This window comes from Balaenoptera borealis (genome assembly GCF_965194805.1).
Source record: "Balaenoptera borealis genome assembly, chromosome: 4".
Classification (NCBI taxonomy): domain Eukaryota; kingdom Metazoa; phylum Chordata; class Mammalia; order Artiodactyla; family Balaenopteridae; genus Balaenoptera; species Balaenoptera borealis.
In genome coordinates this window covers 149919513-149937691 of record NC_138861.1, presented here as the reverse complement: position 1 = coordinate 149937691, position 18179 = coordinate 149919513, and the positions used below count along the sequence as shown (strand labels likewise).

Sequence of the window (18179 nt, the reverse complement as noted above, 5' to 3'; positions counted from 1 at the left end):
CGCTGTCCCCTTGGTGGGCAGGCCCTGCTGCCACTTCCTCTGGGTGCAGCCAGGCTGTCCACACACGGAGGCCCCCGACCCACCCCACAGGCCCACGCTGAGCCCCCCGCCCTGCAGCTTCAGGCCCCACCACGGTGAGGGGCAGCCCTGCTTGGGGTCACAGAAGTCTCAGCCGTTGGGAGCGAGTCCAGGGTTGGAAGGGCACCCTCAGAGCAGAGAGCGCCTCCTGGGCTTGGGGGAGGGTGTTGGGGGCACGCGGTGTGGTTCCCGCGTCGGTAGGGCCCTTTGGGCTGGGAGGGAGTCGGGGGGAGGCCACTGCCTCGGTGGGTGGGGGGCAACCACCCCACGTTCTCTGGGCTCCCCTGCTGCCCAGTCTCCGTTTCTCAGGGGAGTCACAGGTCAGGCGGTGTCCTCCTTCCCGTTGATGGAGTCGCTGCCTGACGTCTGGCCCAGGAGCAGTGACACACCTTGAGAAGGCGTGCTACCCGTGACCTGTCTTTCCCGTGTAGCATTCTTTTCTTTTCCAAAAAATCTCCAAAAGCCTCGACTGCACAGGAGGCATCTCTTGTCCAAAGGAAGCTAATAAAACCAAGATCGCGTGTGGGTTTGTGGCGAAGTGGACAAGTTGATTTGAATCGGAGTGTGTGAGATGAGATGTGAATTTGTTAGTTTAGACGCTCAGGCAGTTGGAGTGTGAGGACATGACCCGTTAGGCGTGTCACACCAAGTTACCACACCAGCTTCACGGCCCTCCAGTGTTTGGGTCCTGCCGTCTGCGCCACGTGACCCGCCTCCTGCCCTCCCGGCCCCCGCCCCGCCCTCGGTCCCGGCTGCGCCCACCACGCCGTCCCAGCAGTGGGGCTCCTCTGACCACGGGGCCACTCCCCGTGCCCTCTGTTCTGCCTCGTCCTCCAGGTGCCTGGCCTGCCCCCCACGAGGCCTCGTCCCACACCCGTGAGGCTGCTAGGGGTGCTGGAGGCCCTGGGGTGCCATGACTGCCCTCCCGGGTCTCCCCTGGCCGCCCCGCCTCGAGGGAGCTGCAGCCCCGCCGGGAGGCTCCCAGGTCGCCAGGCACCACTGTGGGTGACCACCTCCAGCTGTCGCCGACCCGCCGCTTGTCTTCGCAGCGGGGCCCCAGGTGTGACAGAGCGGAGCTGAGCCATCCCCTGGTGGTTCGTGGGCCGGGCAGCCTGGGAGCCCTCGCACGACAGGACCTGCTGAGCTCCGGGTCTGTCCTGCGGCAGTGGGGGGTGGGTGCCGTCCCCCCGTTCCCTGGAGGGGTCTGGGCCCTGGTCTGGAGTGCAGAGCTCGGGGCCGCGGGGCCACTGCAGGAAGTGCTGGGCGCGCCAGTTCATAACTGTAGTCGATGGTCCGTCACTGGTTTTTCAATTAAACTCAGGTGACTCTGCAGTAGATTCGGTCTAAATCCACAGCTGAGGAGACGGGTGCCCGTTTTCTTTCTCATTTCTTTCTCTGAATTTTCACTGAGGGGCTTTTATCTTCCCGTTAATCCTACCATTTCTGTCAGGACGTAATCTCTTTCTCAAATTTACATTTTAATTACAAGGCCAGCTGAACTAGGTAAAATCAATAGTGTCAGGCTCGCAGCCGAACTCCACGCGGAGCCCCCGCCCCTCCATTTCCTGCCATCGATCCCGCCCGCCCCATCTGCTTTAGCGCTGCAGACACGGAGGTGCCACTTGGTCAGTTTAAACCAGCCCAGGGGCTTTGGGCGCTCTCATGACTCTTCCTCAGAGCCGCCGAGAGAGCACATTTGAGCTGAGATCTGTGTTTGAGGCAGACGCCCCACGCGGGTGGGTGGGGCTGGCGGGGTTCGCCGTGACCTGCGACCTCTGGTCTCCCCGGACTCAGTGTTCTCCCCGAAAGCACAGCACCCGGGGCCGGGGGACACGTCTGCTTTTCGGACTTTTACCTTGCAGGTGTGTTAGGGAGATTGAATTTCTATAGCAGTGTGAGAACGGTAGTGTTTTTTTAGTGCTCTGAGTGTTTACCCTGCTTCAACATGCTCACCCATCTTTTTAATGGTTTAAAACAACAAATCAATGGAAAATATATTTCATGCTTGTAACTCTTAGGAATTCTCGTATCGATCTTCGGGTTGCGATTGTAGCCACCTACGTGAGTGCCACAGCGGCCACTTGCCAGTCCCGCCTCCCCGTGTGTGCGCGCGCCCGTGTCGGGGTCTGCGCCAGCTGGGACCGCTGCATTGTCGGCATGCCGCGTGGGGGCGTCTGGAAGGCTTTGTGACCGGGCCGGCTCCCTGCCGGCCTCCGAGAGCACCCAGGCCTCAGAGCTCAGGGTGCTGCCGGCTGACCAAGGTGGACCCTGCCACGCCAAGTGCCCTGCGCCATGTCCTCCACTCTCAGCCACGGGCACCTGAGAAGCAGGGGTGGACCCCGTACTCTCAGGGCCATGCGCAAACTTGGAGGGCGTCTGGAGCAGGCAGGGCAGGCGTTTTGGTGAAGGGCCTGGGGTAAACGGTTTCGGATTTGTGGGCAGGACGAGGCCTCTGTCGCAGCGACTCCCCTGCCGTCATCTACAGAAGCACCAGACAGCACGCGGGCCGTGCACGCGGGCAGGCCACGTGCAGACACCGGGAGGACTTGGCCGCGAGGTCTGCCCGCCCTGCCGCGGAGAGCCCGGAGCTGATGGCGGCCGGAGCCAGCCTTCCCAACCCGTCCTGGTCGCCTTTCTCCCCTCCCACCCCCTCCCGCTTCCCCTTCCTCCCCCAGGAAGCACTTCCCCTGGCGTCCAGCTCTCAGTGCTGTGTCATTTCCCTTCTGGTTTCTCTCTCTAAGCGGGGGATGTTCTCGAGTCCGTGCACGTGGACGGAGGGATGGAGATGCGCCATCAGGAAGGCCAGGCTCATGGCGTCACGGGCAGTGCTTTGTGTCGGTGTTGGTGCTGCTCTGCTCCCGTGGCGGCTTTTTGGCCCCTGGAGCTGCCTGCCTGGCTGTCTTGTCAGTTTTCCACGTGTCCTGGGAAGGACTTCTTAGACGTGAGGCCCCAGGGTGTCTGTCGTAGAAGCCACGACCTCCCTGACCCTTCGTCCACCCCCACTGGCCGGGGTCTGGCCGGAACTCCCAGGGCGCTCATGAGGCAGAGCCATTCACATCCGTGACACCTTCACACACTCTTCTTATGCAGCTTTTTGATGTAGAACCCAGTTTTTCTTGTGGTGACATCGGCTCAGCTTCCTTCTAGTTCCCGTTGGCACAGCGAGTGTCTTTTCATTTTTATTTTCTTTTATTTTTAGTCTCTGTTAACCTTTTGTTTTAAGTGGTTCTTGCCAAAGTGGTAAATTGCTGATTGTTTTTAATTTCATCAGCGTGTCTTTTCGTTGACTTGAATCCATTGAGTTACTACTGTGTTCTCAGCTGGGGTTGCCAGTTTGCTGCACATCTGTTTGCCAGCCTTCCTCTTTGGTTTGCTATTGTTGCTACTGTTTTGTTTTTTTCTTTTCCCTACCTTTTATTTGCTGGGTAAACTTTTTTTCTGCTGGTTTTGAAAGTGTTCGTCCAGTATAAATGAAACGATGAGTATTTTTGCTTCTGATGGTGACGCTTGCTCGGGAGAGTTGCACTCACGCTTCCCCTCGCCATGCACCTCCCAGCACGTCCCTGTGCCCACATCCTGCACAGGATGGGGGACAATGCTGGCTCCTGCTCGCTCAGGCCCCCCAGCCCGGCACATTGGGTCGTCCAGGTACCAACTTACTTCTGATGGTTGTGGGTACTCGGGTTTCGGGAGAGGCGGGAGTGAATCTTACCAAGTCATTTCTTGGCCTTTACTCCCCGTATCCCGCAAACCCTCCTGAACCTCCAGGTGAGGCTGTGTCCTTCACCTGCATGTTGAAACCTAGCGTAGCTGGGTATAAAATTCCGAGTTTGATTGTTGTTTCCCAGACCTTACACTCACTGTTGTTTTAAAGACACTGGTGTCTGTGGGATGCTTATGGCTTCCGAAGGAAAGCTTCTCAGACCTTTCTGTTCATCTCTCGCGTTCCTGAACATCCTTGTAAGTGACTTGCACGTTCTTCCTTCTGTCTCCTTCCTGACACTCAGTGAGCCCCTCGGTCTTCCTCTGATTCCAGGAAGGTTGGGCTCTTTATTTCATCCACTCCAGTTATCTTTCCTCTTTCTGGGGTCCAGTAATGAGGAGGTTGATGCCTGTGTGAATGCCCTTCACGTCTCTGACCAGAGAGAGCTGCCCATGGGTGTGCAGCTGCCGTCCTGTCCTTCAGCCTGGCCTGGAGTCGTCCTCTCCTCTGCTTGCCCGCTGTCTTTGTCTTCCTGGCTCCCTCTCTGTGGGGCCCTGGGGGGGGGTCTCCAGCTCCTCTTTCTTTCTCATCTTCCAGATATTTTGTTTCTTGTTCACCTCTTTCTTGGCAGCGGTTCCCTGTCTGGAGGAGAGTTTGGGGAGGGAGGCACTGCCCTTGCTCTCGGGATGGAGTGCCTCTGAGGTCCTAACCCACACCCTGCCCTGTGCCTCCTGGGCAGCCCCTGGCCCAGGTGCCCAACTGGGAGGGGCTGGCAGGGGTCAGGGACAGCCCGGGAATTGGCACAGGTGGACCAGTAGGGCCCAGTAGTGTCAGAGAAGCTGCCTTCCCCCTGCCCTGGGGACCTGGGCACAGACCCTGGCCTGCAGAGGTGGCCTGGTGGCCTTGCCGGTGAGATGCTGGCGTTGGGGCCTCATCTGGCTGGTGGGGCAGGTGCTGTGCTGACGGAGGGTTCGGCGCCCTCACAGGTGCTGTGCCGTCACCGTGGGATGGGGACACGGCCTCCTCCAGGGGTCTGTCCGGGGTCTTGGGGATGGTGGCCAAGAGCAGATACGTCTCTGTCGCAGGGCTGAAGAAAGACCCGGCCACACTGGCCTCGCAGGCGAGGAAGAGAACAGGGAGCAGCGAGGAGGCCTGTGACCCCACCTCTGCGGCCGCCCAGCTGCATTGGCTCCAGCGCTACTTGCCCCCAGCCTTGCCCCCGAGCCCCAGGTGATGCCCGGACACCCGCCCCTGCCCAGGCGGCACCGCGTGTGCACCCCCGGCCGGGCAAGCGCCTGCCAACGTCCGTACTGGGGCGGGGGCTGCAGGGGCCGGGGGTCCTCAGCACTGGTGTGTAGGCCAGGCCATGGGGGCGGGCCAAGGTTCTGGGGTTCAAGGGGGCAGGCGTCAGGACACCCCTGGGCCCAGCGTGAGGACCGCAGATCTGAGGCCAGCTCCCCATGTGGTCTTGGGATGGCCAGCCTTTTCGTAGGGCTTCAGCGGCTGCCCTGGGTTCCAGGTCTGAGGTGGCAAAGGTCACAGCCCAGGTGTGTGACCGGAAGCTCCGGGGGGTGTGGAGAGGCGGGTGGCCGAGGCTGGCTTCCGGCACCACGTCACTGAATCCTCCTCTGCTGTCTCCAGGGTGCCGCTGGGTCCAGAGGAGGCCGAGAAGCTGGCGGCAGAGCGGGCCCGGGCGCCTGTCGTGCCCTTTGGGGTGGACTTGTGCTGCTGGGGCCGAGAGGAGCCGATGGCCGGGAAGATCCTCAAGTGAGTGCGGGCGTCCCGCGGGTCCTGTGGGCCACCCAGCCTGCCCCCGGCCTGGGCGCAGGGGACACACAGCTGGCGCCGAGCCCAGCTCTGCCATGCAGGCCCTCATGCGTCCCACCAAGCGCAGCTCTCGGGCTCTCATAGGCACGGTGCCCGGGGTCATACAGCCCTGCCCAGAGGCCTGTGGACCTTCTTTGAACCTCCTTGTTACTCCCTGGGGGGATGTCCCCTGATGTCTGCCCTGATGGTTGGGCGTCATGACAGACGGCATGAAGGCTTGTCTGCCTAGGACTGGGGTCCGGCCCGGCCCAGCCCACTGCTCCAGGCTCTCCACCCAGGCCCTCGTCACGACCACCCTCTGGTCCTCTGACTCGGATCTCCGCGGGCCGGGCCTGGGGCTCCGCAAAGAGTTTCCGGGAAGCCGTCCCTGTTGCTGCGCTGGACGCTTTCTCTCCAGAGTGGGCACAGGGTGGGGGGTGGGCGGATCTGTTCTCTGTTAACCTCCGTTAGGGAGCCCCTGCCCCGGGTCCAGGCCAGGCTAGGGCGGCGGGCCGCCGGGGTGGGGTGGCTGGCGGTGCCCCCGCCGTGCTAAGCGTCCCTGCTCGTCCTGGATGGACTCACAGGCCCAGGGGTGCCCCCTGCTTAGCCGCCCAGGCCGGCCTTGCTGCGGGTGCTGTGGTGGCCACCCCGTGACAGCGCTGAGCGTCCGGTCCGTGTGCAGGTCCGACTCTGAGCACCGCTTCTGGAAGCCCCGCGAGGTGGACGCGGAAGTAGAGAGCGCCGCTGTCTCTGAGTCTCTCCGGAGCCGCCAAATCACCTTTGCGGGGCGATTCGAGCCCGTGCAGCACCGGTGCCGTGCCCCCCGGCCCGACGGCCGGCTCTGCGAGCGCCAAGACCGCCTGAAGGTGAGGAGGGTGGAGGGCTGGGCAGTGGGGTGGCCACCTCGGCCAGGCCAGGATGGGGCCGGAGGGAGGCGCTGGGCTCCAGCCTGCTGGTGCCAGGACCTTCCCCCGGATGGGTGGTCTGACACGTGGGCACAGGGCTGGGTTGCTCTGCCCTGGTTCTTGCGTCCCCGCCCACATGTGTCTCCTGAGCGCGCTCTGTGCTGGGCCGGGGGTCCACGGAGGCGGCCCTGTGCACCAGGCGGGGCTTTGGCCAGACTGACACCAGATCACCCTCCGCTGCCTGGCTCTGTCACGGCTGCGCCCAAGGGCCCCTCCTTTGAGGCGTGTGTGGGCAGAGGGTGGTGTGGGCTGGCCGTCCCCAAGAGCCGTGAAGGTAGGGATGGCCAGTGACCCCCTCCCGCCTCAGAATTGCTCCGTTCTTTGCCTCAGTGCCCTTTCCATGGGAAGATCATCCCAAGAGATGACACGGGACGGCCCCTCCATCCGGAGGACAGGGCCCGCGAACAGAAGCAGCGGCTGCAGAGGCCGGCGGGGCGCCGAGGTAGGTCCGGGGGACGGGGTAAGGGCATCCACAGCGTGGGGGACACCCTGGACCCCGGCAGCGTACAGCGTGGCCCGTGGTTTCCACGGGTGGTCGCCTGCTGCCTCCCGCTCAGTCATAACTCACAAGCGTGCCCAGGACACACTGTCCTCGGGGCTAGCAGGACACTGAGCGCCAGCCTGACCACATTTTCACACGGCTCCTGACGGGCGATGTGGACACACCCACGGCCAGAAACCAGCTTGTCATCGTTTGTTTGGGTTCTGGGTTCTTAAACCTGTTTTTAAGCAAATGGAAAAACTGAGGCGTGAAAAGTTAACTGGCTGAGCCCCGAGGTGCCTCCAGGATGCCAGCTGCCCCCCTCCGTCATCTGCTGTCTTGCAGAGCCATGCACGAGGGGCCGGGCAGGAGGGCTGTGGCGTGTGTGGTGTGCGATTTGCGTGCACGTGGACTGTGTGTGCGCGTGTGTGGGCAGAAGGTGAGGGTCCTGCCCGGTGGTCCCAAGCATCCTTGCTGAGCCTCTGAGCCTGGGGCGCTCTCTTGGAGACCTCCTCAGGGCCCCCGTTTTCCGGCCTGTAGGCTGTTTCGTGCCAAACAGAGGGGCTTTCGTGCCAAAGCCACTGAGACGCTGTTCTCCGCCCGTCAGGGAGCTCATCTCATCCTGGCGTGTGAGCCGGTGCTGTGTTCTGGCGCGAGCCGCGGGTGGAGGCTGATTGGCCCCCAGAGGCCCCTGAACAGCGGGCAGGGTGGTGACCCGCAGAAGCGGCATCCCTGGCAGGGCAGCACCCGGGCACACTTGGGGGGTGGGGTGGGGGGGCCCACCAGGGCAGCCCTGACCTGTGTCGACGTCCCGTGGTTTGTCAGATCTGGGCTGGGGTCTGGAGGCCGTGCCGCCTCGGGCCCCTTTTCTTAAAAGAAAGGCCAGGCCCACGGCGCAGAGCCCCCCGAGGCAGAAGGCGACTGTGTCTGTAGGGGTGGTGCTAGTGTGGGTCTCAGCTGGGCCGTGTGTCCTCTTTAGCAGGGTTTTTCCCTTTGTCACGAGAGACAAATGTTAGATTTCGGCCTCACACGCAGGGTTGGCGCCTGGAGCCCTGGAGGGTGGCGGGGAGGGGCCCTGACCCATTAATCCGCGGGCGAGGCCTTCCCTGGTGGCCCACACTCGGGAGCAAATTAAGTGCCTATTTTTGTGTCAGCCCTGAAGAGTATCAGGTTCTGCAGCCCTCGGTGACTTGTTAACAACAGGTATCGGGCCGGGGCCGCGGGCCAGCGCTGGCCAGTCAGATGTGAAATAGCATCTCTTTACTAACTACAGTATCGATCCCCTCCTCCCTCACACGCCGGGCAATTTTCTTTTCCCTGGCGCTAACCTCGGTGACAATGCGCGCGGAGCTCCAGGGCCCGTCAGCACGCAGGACGGCCCCGCGGCCCGGCTCTTATTGATTTTTTTCAAAGGCTTTTAAATTGCTCCTTCATTTTACTGAGATGCTCATTTCATCTCTACTGGGTGCCAGCGTTTTTCCGTTGTGTTTAAACAATTGCTCCATTCACCGGGTTCCTAAACTGTGACGCCTTCTCATTACTGGGAGATAAACTGTTTGGACAGTTTTCCCTGGGCTTGGATTAATCGCTCCCGTATCTGCATTGTGCCGGCCCGTGTCCCTTCACTTCAGAAATCAGCTCGGGGAGGCCTCGCTACGTGTCTGGGTGCGCGGCTTCTCCCTGCTTGCCGCCCAGCCTCCCAAGGGGCTCTGGTTTGCGTGGTGGGCCCCATCGGGCTTTGGGGCGTCCAGCCCCCTTCTGCCAGCCAGGGCCTGGGTCCATAGGTCTGGGCACGTTGGGGGGCTGTGCTGTCACACTCCCGGCCAGGGCGGCCTTCCCGAGCCAGCGGGCTAGATGGGGCCTGAATGTCAGGGACCCCCCCCCGCCCCAGCAGAAGGAGACTGAGGCGGAAGTCGCTGCCAGGGTGGTGGTGGGTGGAGCTGGGACGCTGGCCTCTGACTCCGATGCCTGTGCCCGCCGCGTTGGGAGCCCCCACTTAGACAGTTAACGCTTCCCGTCTTGGCACACAGGCGCACTGACCTGTCTCTGTTGCAGCCGGGTCTGGTGAGACCAGGCCTTGGGGCTGGGTGACGTTTGTTTCCCTGCGGAGCACCGCCTTCTGACCTGAAGGGCCTGGGCCGTGGCGGGAGGAGCAGGGCCGCCTGCGTGAACCGACACCCTCGTCGCTGGGGCCTGGGGCCAAGTTATCTTTGGACCAGTAAAGAGGCCGTGGCCACCCTGCTGTGCACGGCCTCCGGCCAGCAGATGGGTCCGGAGGCCACGCCTGGGTTCTGGTGGGGCACCGTCAGCCTGGAGGCGGAAGCAGCCTGCGCGTGGCACTGCCCCTGGCCGCCAGCCTCGGTTGCCTTCCTGCCTAAGGGGTCAGTGGAGGCACCCACCTTGGCCTACGGGGGCCTTGCGCCCACTCCTCGGGCAGCCGGTGGCCCTCCCTGCCCCAGTGTCAGGGAGGACTCGGGGCTCAGGTGAGGTCGGCGCCGGGAGTTTTCTGCAGTGTCTGGTGTGTTTGCAGCCTGGCAGGACCCTGAGCTCATGAGGGACGTGGAGGCAGCCACTGGGGTGGATCTCGGCTCGTCCGGGCCCGGTGGGAAGGGCAGGCGGCGGCGGTCCGGCCTCACCGACCTCAAGCGGCAGGCGGACACAGCGCGTGCACGCATCGCCAAGAAGGTCTTCGCCAAGTAAGAGCTCCTCGCGGGGTCCCGCCCTCCACCCCAGGCCCGGTGTTGCTGGCGGCGAGAGTGGAGAGGCCGCCAGCCCGTGCCCCCACCGCCCACCCCCCACCCCACTGCTCTGGCGGCCAGAGGCGCTCCTCGCGGCACTGCCAGGTGCCCTAGAAGGCGCGAGGGTGTCTGCGCCCAGGCCCCATGGGCGCCGTCCACCCCGGGCAGAGGAGGCGGTGCCAGGGCCCTGCCCGAGTCGGGTGAGCAGGAGGGCGGCTTCCCGAGCACCCCCGCAGAGCCCCCACGGCTCCTCGCCGCCGGCCTGCCGTGTGCGTCTGCATCCAGGGGAGGGCTCGGCCCCCGGGCTCTGGGCGTGAGGCTGGCTCCCCGTGGCTCAGCCAGGGGTGCTGGCGCCCGGAGGAGCGGGGGCCGGGGGCGTCCTCCGTGGGGCCGGGAGCTGTGGCCGGAGCCTCTGTGATCTGTGAGGGAGGTCGTGCCTGACCCCTGGAGCAGTGCCCGTGTCCGGGGCTCCTCAGTGCCAGGCCCCAGCGGCTCCCTCCCAGGCTCAGGCGCTCCCTCGTCACGGCGGCCGGCCCGGGACCCGTGGCTGAGCCCAGCCAGGCTGCAGTCAGCAGGCCGGAGCCGCCCTGGCCGGAGCCCTGGCCACGCCTCGTTGTGCTTTCCCTGTAGGGCCGCTGTGCAGAGGGTGGTCGCAGCCATGAACCAGATGGACCGGAAGAAGCACGAGAAGTTTGCAAACCAGTTTAACTATGCGCTGCATTAGAGCGCCAGGCCGGGTCCACTCTGGTCGCCGGCTCCTCTTCTGCTGCTGGTGAGCTAGGATGGGAAGGCAGACCCGGGTCTGGGCTGTAACAACAGCCACAATTACAGTGTGTATTCAACGTGAAGAAATGGTGCACTTTCTGCTTAAAGCGCCCCAGAGGTGTGGACTCTGGCCTCCTGCGGGGCACCACGGCCATCGCTTACGCGTCTGACTGCCCAGTAGCCCGGGGTGAACTCGGGCAGCCGTGTCCACAGGGGGGTGTCTTGTACAGCCTGTGCCCTCTGTGGTGTGACTCAGGGCCGCTCATCATCCAGGACGCGTGCGCAGCCTCCGGCCCTGCCCGCCAGCCTTCTCCTGCTCGGAGGAAAGCCCACATCTCCCGTTGACTCGAAGGGGAGCCAGCTGTTTGCTCTCGGCGTTGCCAGCTCACAGGCACGCTGGCGGTGGTTCCGCGTCAGAACGCAGGGAACTTCCTCACCCTTCGTTCGTGTAAAATCCACTTTATTGAGACGGGACTCACGTACCGTGACGTTCACGCCTTTGAAGTGTGCGCTTCCGTGATGTGATGTGACACACACTCACAGTGTTGTACACTCTCCACCCCTGTCTAGTTCCAGGACTTCTCATCACCCTAAAAGAAGCCCTGCTCCCAGCCCCGGCCCCTCCGGCCCCCTGTATCTGGATTTGCCTTCGCTGGACGTTTCCTGTGAATGGGGTCATAGCAGCCTGCGGCCCTTTGTGTCTGGCTGCCTTCACTTAGCACAGCGTGTTCAGGGTTCTTCCCTGCTGGGGCCTCTGTCCGTGCTTCATGCCTTTTTATGAGCGGATAACTCACCCCTGTAGGAACATACTGCACTTTGTTTATCCGTTCATTGTGGGCATTTGGGTTGTCTGCACTTCGGGGTGATTGTGGATGATGTTGCTGTGGCCACTTGTGTACGGGTTTTTGCGGGGGCATATATTTTCCTTCCTTTTGGGTTTATACCTACAGGTGGAACGGCTGGGTCACGTGGTAACTCTGTGTTTAACTTACTGATTGAATTGCCAAAACATTTTCCAAAGCAGCTGCACCGTTTTCTATCCCCACCAGCAGTGTATTAGGGTTCTCGTTTCTCCATGTTCTTGCCAACATTTGCTTTTATCAGTCTTTTTAATTTTAGCCATCTTAGTGGGTATGGAGTGGTGTATCATTGTGGTTTTGATTTGACTAATGATATTGAACATCTTTTCATGTGCTTGTTGGCCATTTGTGTATTTTCTTTGGTGAAACATCTAGATCCTTTGCCCATTTTTTTTTTTTAAAGTCTCTTTATTCTTTTTTTTTTTTTTTAATTAATTAATTAATTAATTTATGGTTGTGTTGGGTCTTCGTTTCTGTGCGAGGGCTTCCTCTAGTTGCGGCAAGTGGGGGCCACTCTTCATTGCGGTGTGCGGGCCTCTCACTGTCGCGGCCTCTCTTGTTGCGGAGCACAGGCTCCAGGCGCGCAGGCTCAGCAATTGTGGCTCACGGGCCCAGTCGCTCCACGGCACGCGGGACCTTCCCAGACCAGGGCTCGAACCCGTGTCCCCTGCATTGGCAGGCAGACTCTCAACCACTGCGCCACCAGGGAAGCCCTGCCCATTTTAAATTGAATTGTTGTTTTGAGTTGTAAGAGTTCTTTATATATTCTGGATACTAGATCCTTATATGATTTGCAAATATTTTCTCCCATTCTGTGTTTTCACTTTCTTGATCGTATTCTTTGAAACACAAAAATTATGAATTTTGATGATACCGAATATATCTATTTTTCCTTTTGTCACTTGTGATTTTGGTGTCATATCCAAGCAGCTGTTGCTTACTCCAAGGTCATGAATATATACTCTTATGTTTTCTTCTAAGAGTTTTAAGATGTAGCTGTTCATTTTAGGTCTTTGGTCCATTTTGAGTTAATTTTTCTTTTTTAATTTTATTTATTTATCTTTTATTTATTTATTTTTGGCTGCGTCGGGTCTTCGTTGCTGCGCGTGGGTTTTCTCTGGTTGCGTCAAGCGGGGGCTACTCTTTGTTGCTGTGCGCGGGCTTTTCATTGTGGTGGCTTCTCTTGCTGTGGAGCACAGGCTCTAGGCGTGCTGGCTTCAGTAATTGTGGCTCGCAGGCTCTAGAGCGTAGGCTTGGTAGTTGTGGCTCGCGGGCTCTAGAGCACAGGCTCGGTAGCTGTGGCACACGGGCTTAGTTGCTCCGTGGCACGTGGGATCTTCCCGGACCAGGGCTCGAACCCGTGTCCCCTGCATTGGCAGGTGGATTCTTAACCACTGCACCACCAGGGGAGCCCCATTTTGAGTTAATTTTTGTCTGTGCTTCATTCGTGTGGATATTCAGTTGTCTCAGCGTCATTTGTCGAAAAGATTATTCTTTCTTCCATTAAATTGTCTGCACTTTTCTTGATCATCAGTTGACAATAAATGTGTGAATTTATTTCTGGACTCTCACTTCTATTCCCTTCACCTATATATCCTATGCTACTGCTACAATGTCTTGATTAATGTAGCTTTATGGTAAGTTTCGAAATCCTCCAACTTTGTTCTTTTTAAACATTGTTTTGGCCATTCGGGGTCTTTTGCATTTCCAAACAAATTTTTGAGCCACCTCACGTGTCTGTCGCTGTTGCTAAAAATAAAGGGTAATGGAATCTCAAAAATGAATGAATGAATGAATGAATGAATTTGTGCCACCAAAAAAAAAAAAAGGGGGGGGCATCTGAGATTTTAGGGATTGTGTCGACCCTAGAGATCACTTTGGAAAGTATAGCTGACCTTTGAAAAGCACAGGTTTGAACTACACACTACACAGGTCCACTTACACAAGGACTTTTTCAGCAGTAGATACTGCAGGGCCACGTGAGCCGTGGCTGGTTGACTCCTTGGAGGAGAACCACAGACGCAGGGGCTGACGGTGCAGTTACACGTGGATTTTTGACTACGTGGAGGGTAGGCTCCCCTAAACCCTGAAATGTTCAAGGGCCAAGTGTAATGTCATTTTAATATTAAATTTTCTAATTCGTGAACTTACTATCTTTCCATTTATTTAGGTTTTCTTTATATTTTCTCCGTGTTTTGTAGTTTTCAGTATACAAGTTTTGCATTTATTTTGTTAAATTTATTCTTAAATGTTTTATTCTGTTTGATGTCATTGTAAATGCAACTCTTCTCTGAATTTCATTTTTGGATTGTTCATTGCTAATGCATAGAAATACAACTACTTTTTTTATGTTGGTCTTATATCCTGAAACCTTGCTGAACTCACTTATTAGTTCTAATAGTTGTGTGTGTGTGTGTAGATTCCTTAGGATTTTCTATACACACTATCATGTCATCTGCAAGAGAAAGTTGTATTTCTTTCTTTGCAATTTGGATTCCTTTTATTTCTTTGTCTTGCCTAGGTGCTCTGGCTAGAGCCTCAGTACAGTGCCAGATAGAATTGGAGAGACCAGACATCCTCGTCTTGTCCCTGATCTGAGAGGAAAAGCTTTCAGTCTTTTACCATTGAGTGTAATGGTAGCTGGGTTTGTAGATGGCCTTGTATCAGATTGAGGAAGTTTCCTTATGTTCTTAGTTTGTTGAGTGTTTTTGTCGTGAAGGGAGTTGAATTTTTGTCAAATGCACTTTCTACATCTATTGAAATGATTGTGTGGTTTTGGTCCTTTATTCTTTTCGTATGGTGTGTTACATTAAGTGTTTTTCATATGTTGAACCACACTTGCATTCATGGGATAAATCCCACATGGTCAGTTTCAGTAGTCTGTATATTTCTAGGAATTTGTCCATTTCATCTAGGTTATTTGTTATCGTTTGTTGACATACAGTTGTTCATAGCATTACTTTTTAGTCATTTTTATTTCTGTAAGGTTGATAGTAATGTCTCTTCTATCATTCCTGATTTTAGAAATCTGAGTCTTCTCTCTCATTAATTTTCTTGGTTAGTCTAGCTAAAGGGTTATCAGTTTTACTGATCTATTCAAAGTTGTTTTTCTCTATTATTTTTCATTTTTTACTTAATTTCCACTCTAATCTTTATTATTTCCGTTGGGTTGCTTTGTGTTTAGTATTTTTCATTCTTTTTCTAGTTTCTTAAGTGGAAGTTTAGCTTACTGATTTGAGATCTATCTTCTTTGTAACGTAGGTGTTTACAGGTGTAAATTTTCATCTAAGGATTGCTTTAGCTTCATCCCATACGTTTTGGTGTGTTGTGTATCCATCTTTATTTATCTCAAAAGTATTTTCTAACTTCTCTTGTGATTTCTTATTTTACCCATTGTTTTTTTTTTAATTATTAGCACCTTTAATTATTATTTATTTATTTATTATTATTTTTTGGCTGTGTTGGGTCTTCATTTCTGTGCGAGGGCTTTCTCTAGTTGTGGCGAGCGGGGGCCACTCTTCATCGCGGTGCGAGGGCCTCTCACTATCGTGGCCTCTCTTGTTGCGGAGCACAGGCTCCAGACGCACAGGCTCAGTAGTTGTGGCTCACGGGCCCATTTGCTCTGCGGCATGTGGGATCTTCCCAGACCAGGGCCCGAACCCGTGTCCCCTGCATCAGCAGGCAGATTCTCAACCACTGCGCCACCAGGGAAGCCCCTTACCCATTGTTTATTTAGGAGTTTGTTGTTTAATTTCCACATACTTGTGAATTTCCCAAATTTCCTTCTGTTATTTGATTTCTCATGTCATTCTGTGTAGCCAAAGAACACATTTTGTGTGATTTCAGTTCTTTAAAATTTGAGACTTATGATCTATCCTGGAGAGTGTTTTATGTGCAGCTGAGAAGATGAGTATTCTGCTGTTGACGGGTGTTCTGTAGAGTCTGTTAGGTCTAGCTGGTTTATAGTGTTGTTTAAGTCTTCTTTTCCTTATTGATCTTTACCCCAGCAGTTAAATCCATTATTGAAAGTGGGGTATTGAAATCTCCAACTATTATTGTTAAATTATTTATTTCTCCCTTCTCTGTCAGTTTTTGCTTTGTGTATTTTAGGGCTCTGTTAAGTGCCTATATGTTTATACTTCTTATTTCTTCTCGATGGGTTGACCCTTTATAGCGCAGCCTTCTCTGTCTCTAGTACTAAACAGTTTTTGCCTTAAGGTCTCTTTTGTATGATGTTAGCGTAGGTTTTGGTTGTTTGCATGGTATATCCTTTTCCAGCCTTTCACTTTCATTGTATCTCTGAATCTAAAGTCTTCCTTATGGACAGCATATATTTGATCATGTTTTTAAATCTGTTCTACCAAGTCTCTGCTGCTTGAGTGGAGTGTTTAATCTATTTACCTTTAATGTAATTGCTGATGAGGTAAGATTTATGTCTGCCATTTTTCTATTTTTCTACATGTCTTTTTAAATCTTTCTTCCTCTGTTACCTTTTTTTCTTGTGGCTGTTTAATTCCCTTGTAATACTTTAATTCCCTTGTGTCTCTACCACTATTTTTTAAGTAATTTTTTTCAGTGGTTGCTTTGAGGACTACGATGAACAACTTAATACAATCTAGTTTGGATAAATAACAACTTAATTTCAGTAATGTACAAAAACTGCTCCATTAGAGCTCTGTTTCCTTCCAGCTCTTTTCTGCTGTTTTTGTCATACAAATTGCATCTTAATAGATTGTAAGCCCATCAACATAGTTTTGTAATTATTGCTTTATGTAGTTGTCTTTTAAATCAGATAGGAAAAGAAAAGGTTTACAAACATAAGCACATTTATACTATCTCTTATCTGGCTCTGTAGCTCCCTTTCCCAGTGCCCTAATTTCTCTTTGAGGATTTGAATCTGGTATCTTTCACTTCAACCTGAAGCACTCCCTTCAGTGTCTCTTGTAGGGCAGGTCTGCTAGCAGTGAAGTCTCTTCATTTTTGTCTCTCTGGGAATGTCTTCATTTCTCCTTCGTTTTGAGGAATAGTTTTGCTGGATGCAGAATTCTTGGTTTAACAGTCTTTTTCTTGCAACACTTTGAGTGTGTCATCCCACAGCCTCCTGGGCTGCAGGGTTTCTGGAGAGAAGCTAGCTGTTGTTAGTCTTTGGAAAGAAGCCTTGAACACGAGTTGGGTTTTTAATTGCTGCTTTCAAGATGCTCTGTTTGTCTTTATCCTCTGACTGTTCTAACCACGAAGTGTCTAGTTAAGGTCTCTGTGTGTGTCCTGTTTGGAATTTGTTGAGCTTCTTGGTTGTAGAGATTGTTTCTCATCAAACTTGGCTGCTATTTCTCCTAAGATTCTTTCTGCCTTGTTCCCTCTCTCCTCTCCTAGGACTCCCATCATGTATACACACTTGGTTGATGGTATCCATTGGCCTCTGAGGCCTGTTCATTTTTCTTCGTTCTTTTTTCTGTGTCTCAGACTGGACCTGTTGACTTATCTTCAAGGCAGCTTAGTGATTAGCTAATGATTGGACAGAGATTTCCTTAAATGCTTTGATCCAGTGAGTCTGGTGGTTTTCCGACTAGCTGTGTGTGCGTGTGTCCGTGTGTTGGGCACACCTTCAGTGCTCTGCCAGCCAGTTGCTGACTCTGCCTTGGCTCTCAATTGATGAATGTTTTGGTCTTTGCTCCATGAGAAAGTAGCATGTTATAGTTTTAATTGACGTTTCTCTTAGGAGTGAGAACAAGCATTTTTCATAATGTTAAAGCATTCATTGTTTATCCTTTTCTGTGAATTGTATTCCATACCCTTTGCCCATTTTTCTGTTAGCTTATTGGTTTCTTATTAAACTGTGGGAGCTCTTTATTCAGTAACAAGCTGTACGTGATGAGTCACAAATGTTTCCTCATTTTATCTTCTGACTTTGCTTATGTTGTTTTCCGCCATGTAGATTTTTTATGTAGTTGAATTTAACCAACCTTTCATGGCTTCTGAGTTTTGTATTCCTTCCCCACTCAAAGATTGTGTTAAAAAATTCTTCCATCTTTTCTTCTAGTAGTTTTATAGGTTGCATTTTCATGTTTAAGTCACTGATCTACTTACCATTTATTTTGATATAAAATATGGCTCTGGAAATTCAGTTTTTTATTTTAAATACCCATCCAGGTGTCCCAACACTAGTAATGAAATCATTTGTTTTTGCAAATTTAAAATACTGCCATCATCATTTGTTAAAGTCCCTACGTACAGTGGTTCTATTTCTGAACTTTGTTCTATCTCATCAGCTCGTCTGCCTATTTATATATCATCATACTGTTTTAATTACTGTGCCTTGGTAGTACATGCCTATGTCAAAGACCTCTTATATTTCTGTTCTCTTTTGTATAACTTCAGGTAAAGTTAGATAACTAGTGTTTTTATAAAATTTAATTCATGACCGATTTGTGACTGGTGCTCTTTGCATCGTATCTTTTAATGAATCTCCATGAGTGTTTATTAAGACAAACCCACAGGTCCACGTGTTTCTGGCTGGCGGGAGCAGCAGTGGGAGCTGGGCTGGCCCTTCTGGCCAGTGGGGCCCAGTGGACCGTACCTCGGGGAGCGGGCTCCACCACGCTGAGCCCAGGCCCCCAAGAAGTGACTTGGTGCCGAGGGGGTCCTGGGTGGGTCCCACTTTCCTCAGAGGCCCCAGAGGAAGCTGCACCCCCTCCCTCGGTGCCCTCAGTGCCCCCCCCTTCCCACCTGTCTTGTCACGTGCTGCTCGGGACCCCATGAGTCAGGGAGGGGCAGGGGGGCGTG

General features: G+C 54.5%; 1 protein-coding gene across 3 annotated transcripts in view; it reads left to right on the top strand.

Moving 5' to 3' along the window:
• The window catches only part of UVSSA (UV stimulated scaffold protein A), a 32363-nt gene extending 14542 nt beyond the window's left edge, over positions 1–17821 (top strand). For 2 of the 3 annotated variants that reach the window (XM_082389924.1, XM_082389926.1), the window contains exons 9-15: positions 4867–5011; positions 5263–5328; positions 5423–5548; positions 6270–6453; positions 6883–6994; positions 9564–9729; positions 10402–17821. In XM_082389924.1, the coding sequence (XP_082246050.1) occupies positions 4867–5011; positions 5263–5328; positions 5423–5548; positions 6270–6453; positions 6883–6994; positions 9564–9729; positions 10402–10495 (893 nt within the window). In that variant the 3' untranslated portion in view covers positions 10496–17821. The remainder of the gene's footprint in view (positions 1–4866; positions 5012–5262; positions 5329–5422; positions 5549–6269; positions 6454–6882; positions 6995–9563; positions 9730–10401) is intronic. The other variant, XM_082389925.1, reaches the window with a different exon arrangement.
• The last annotated feature ends 358 nt before the right edge of the window (positions 17822–18179 follow it).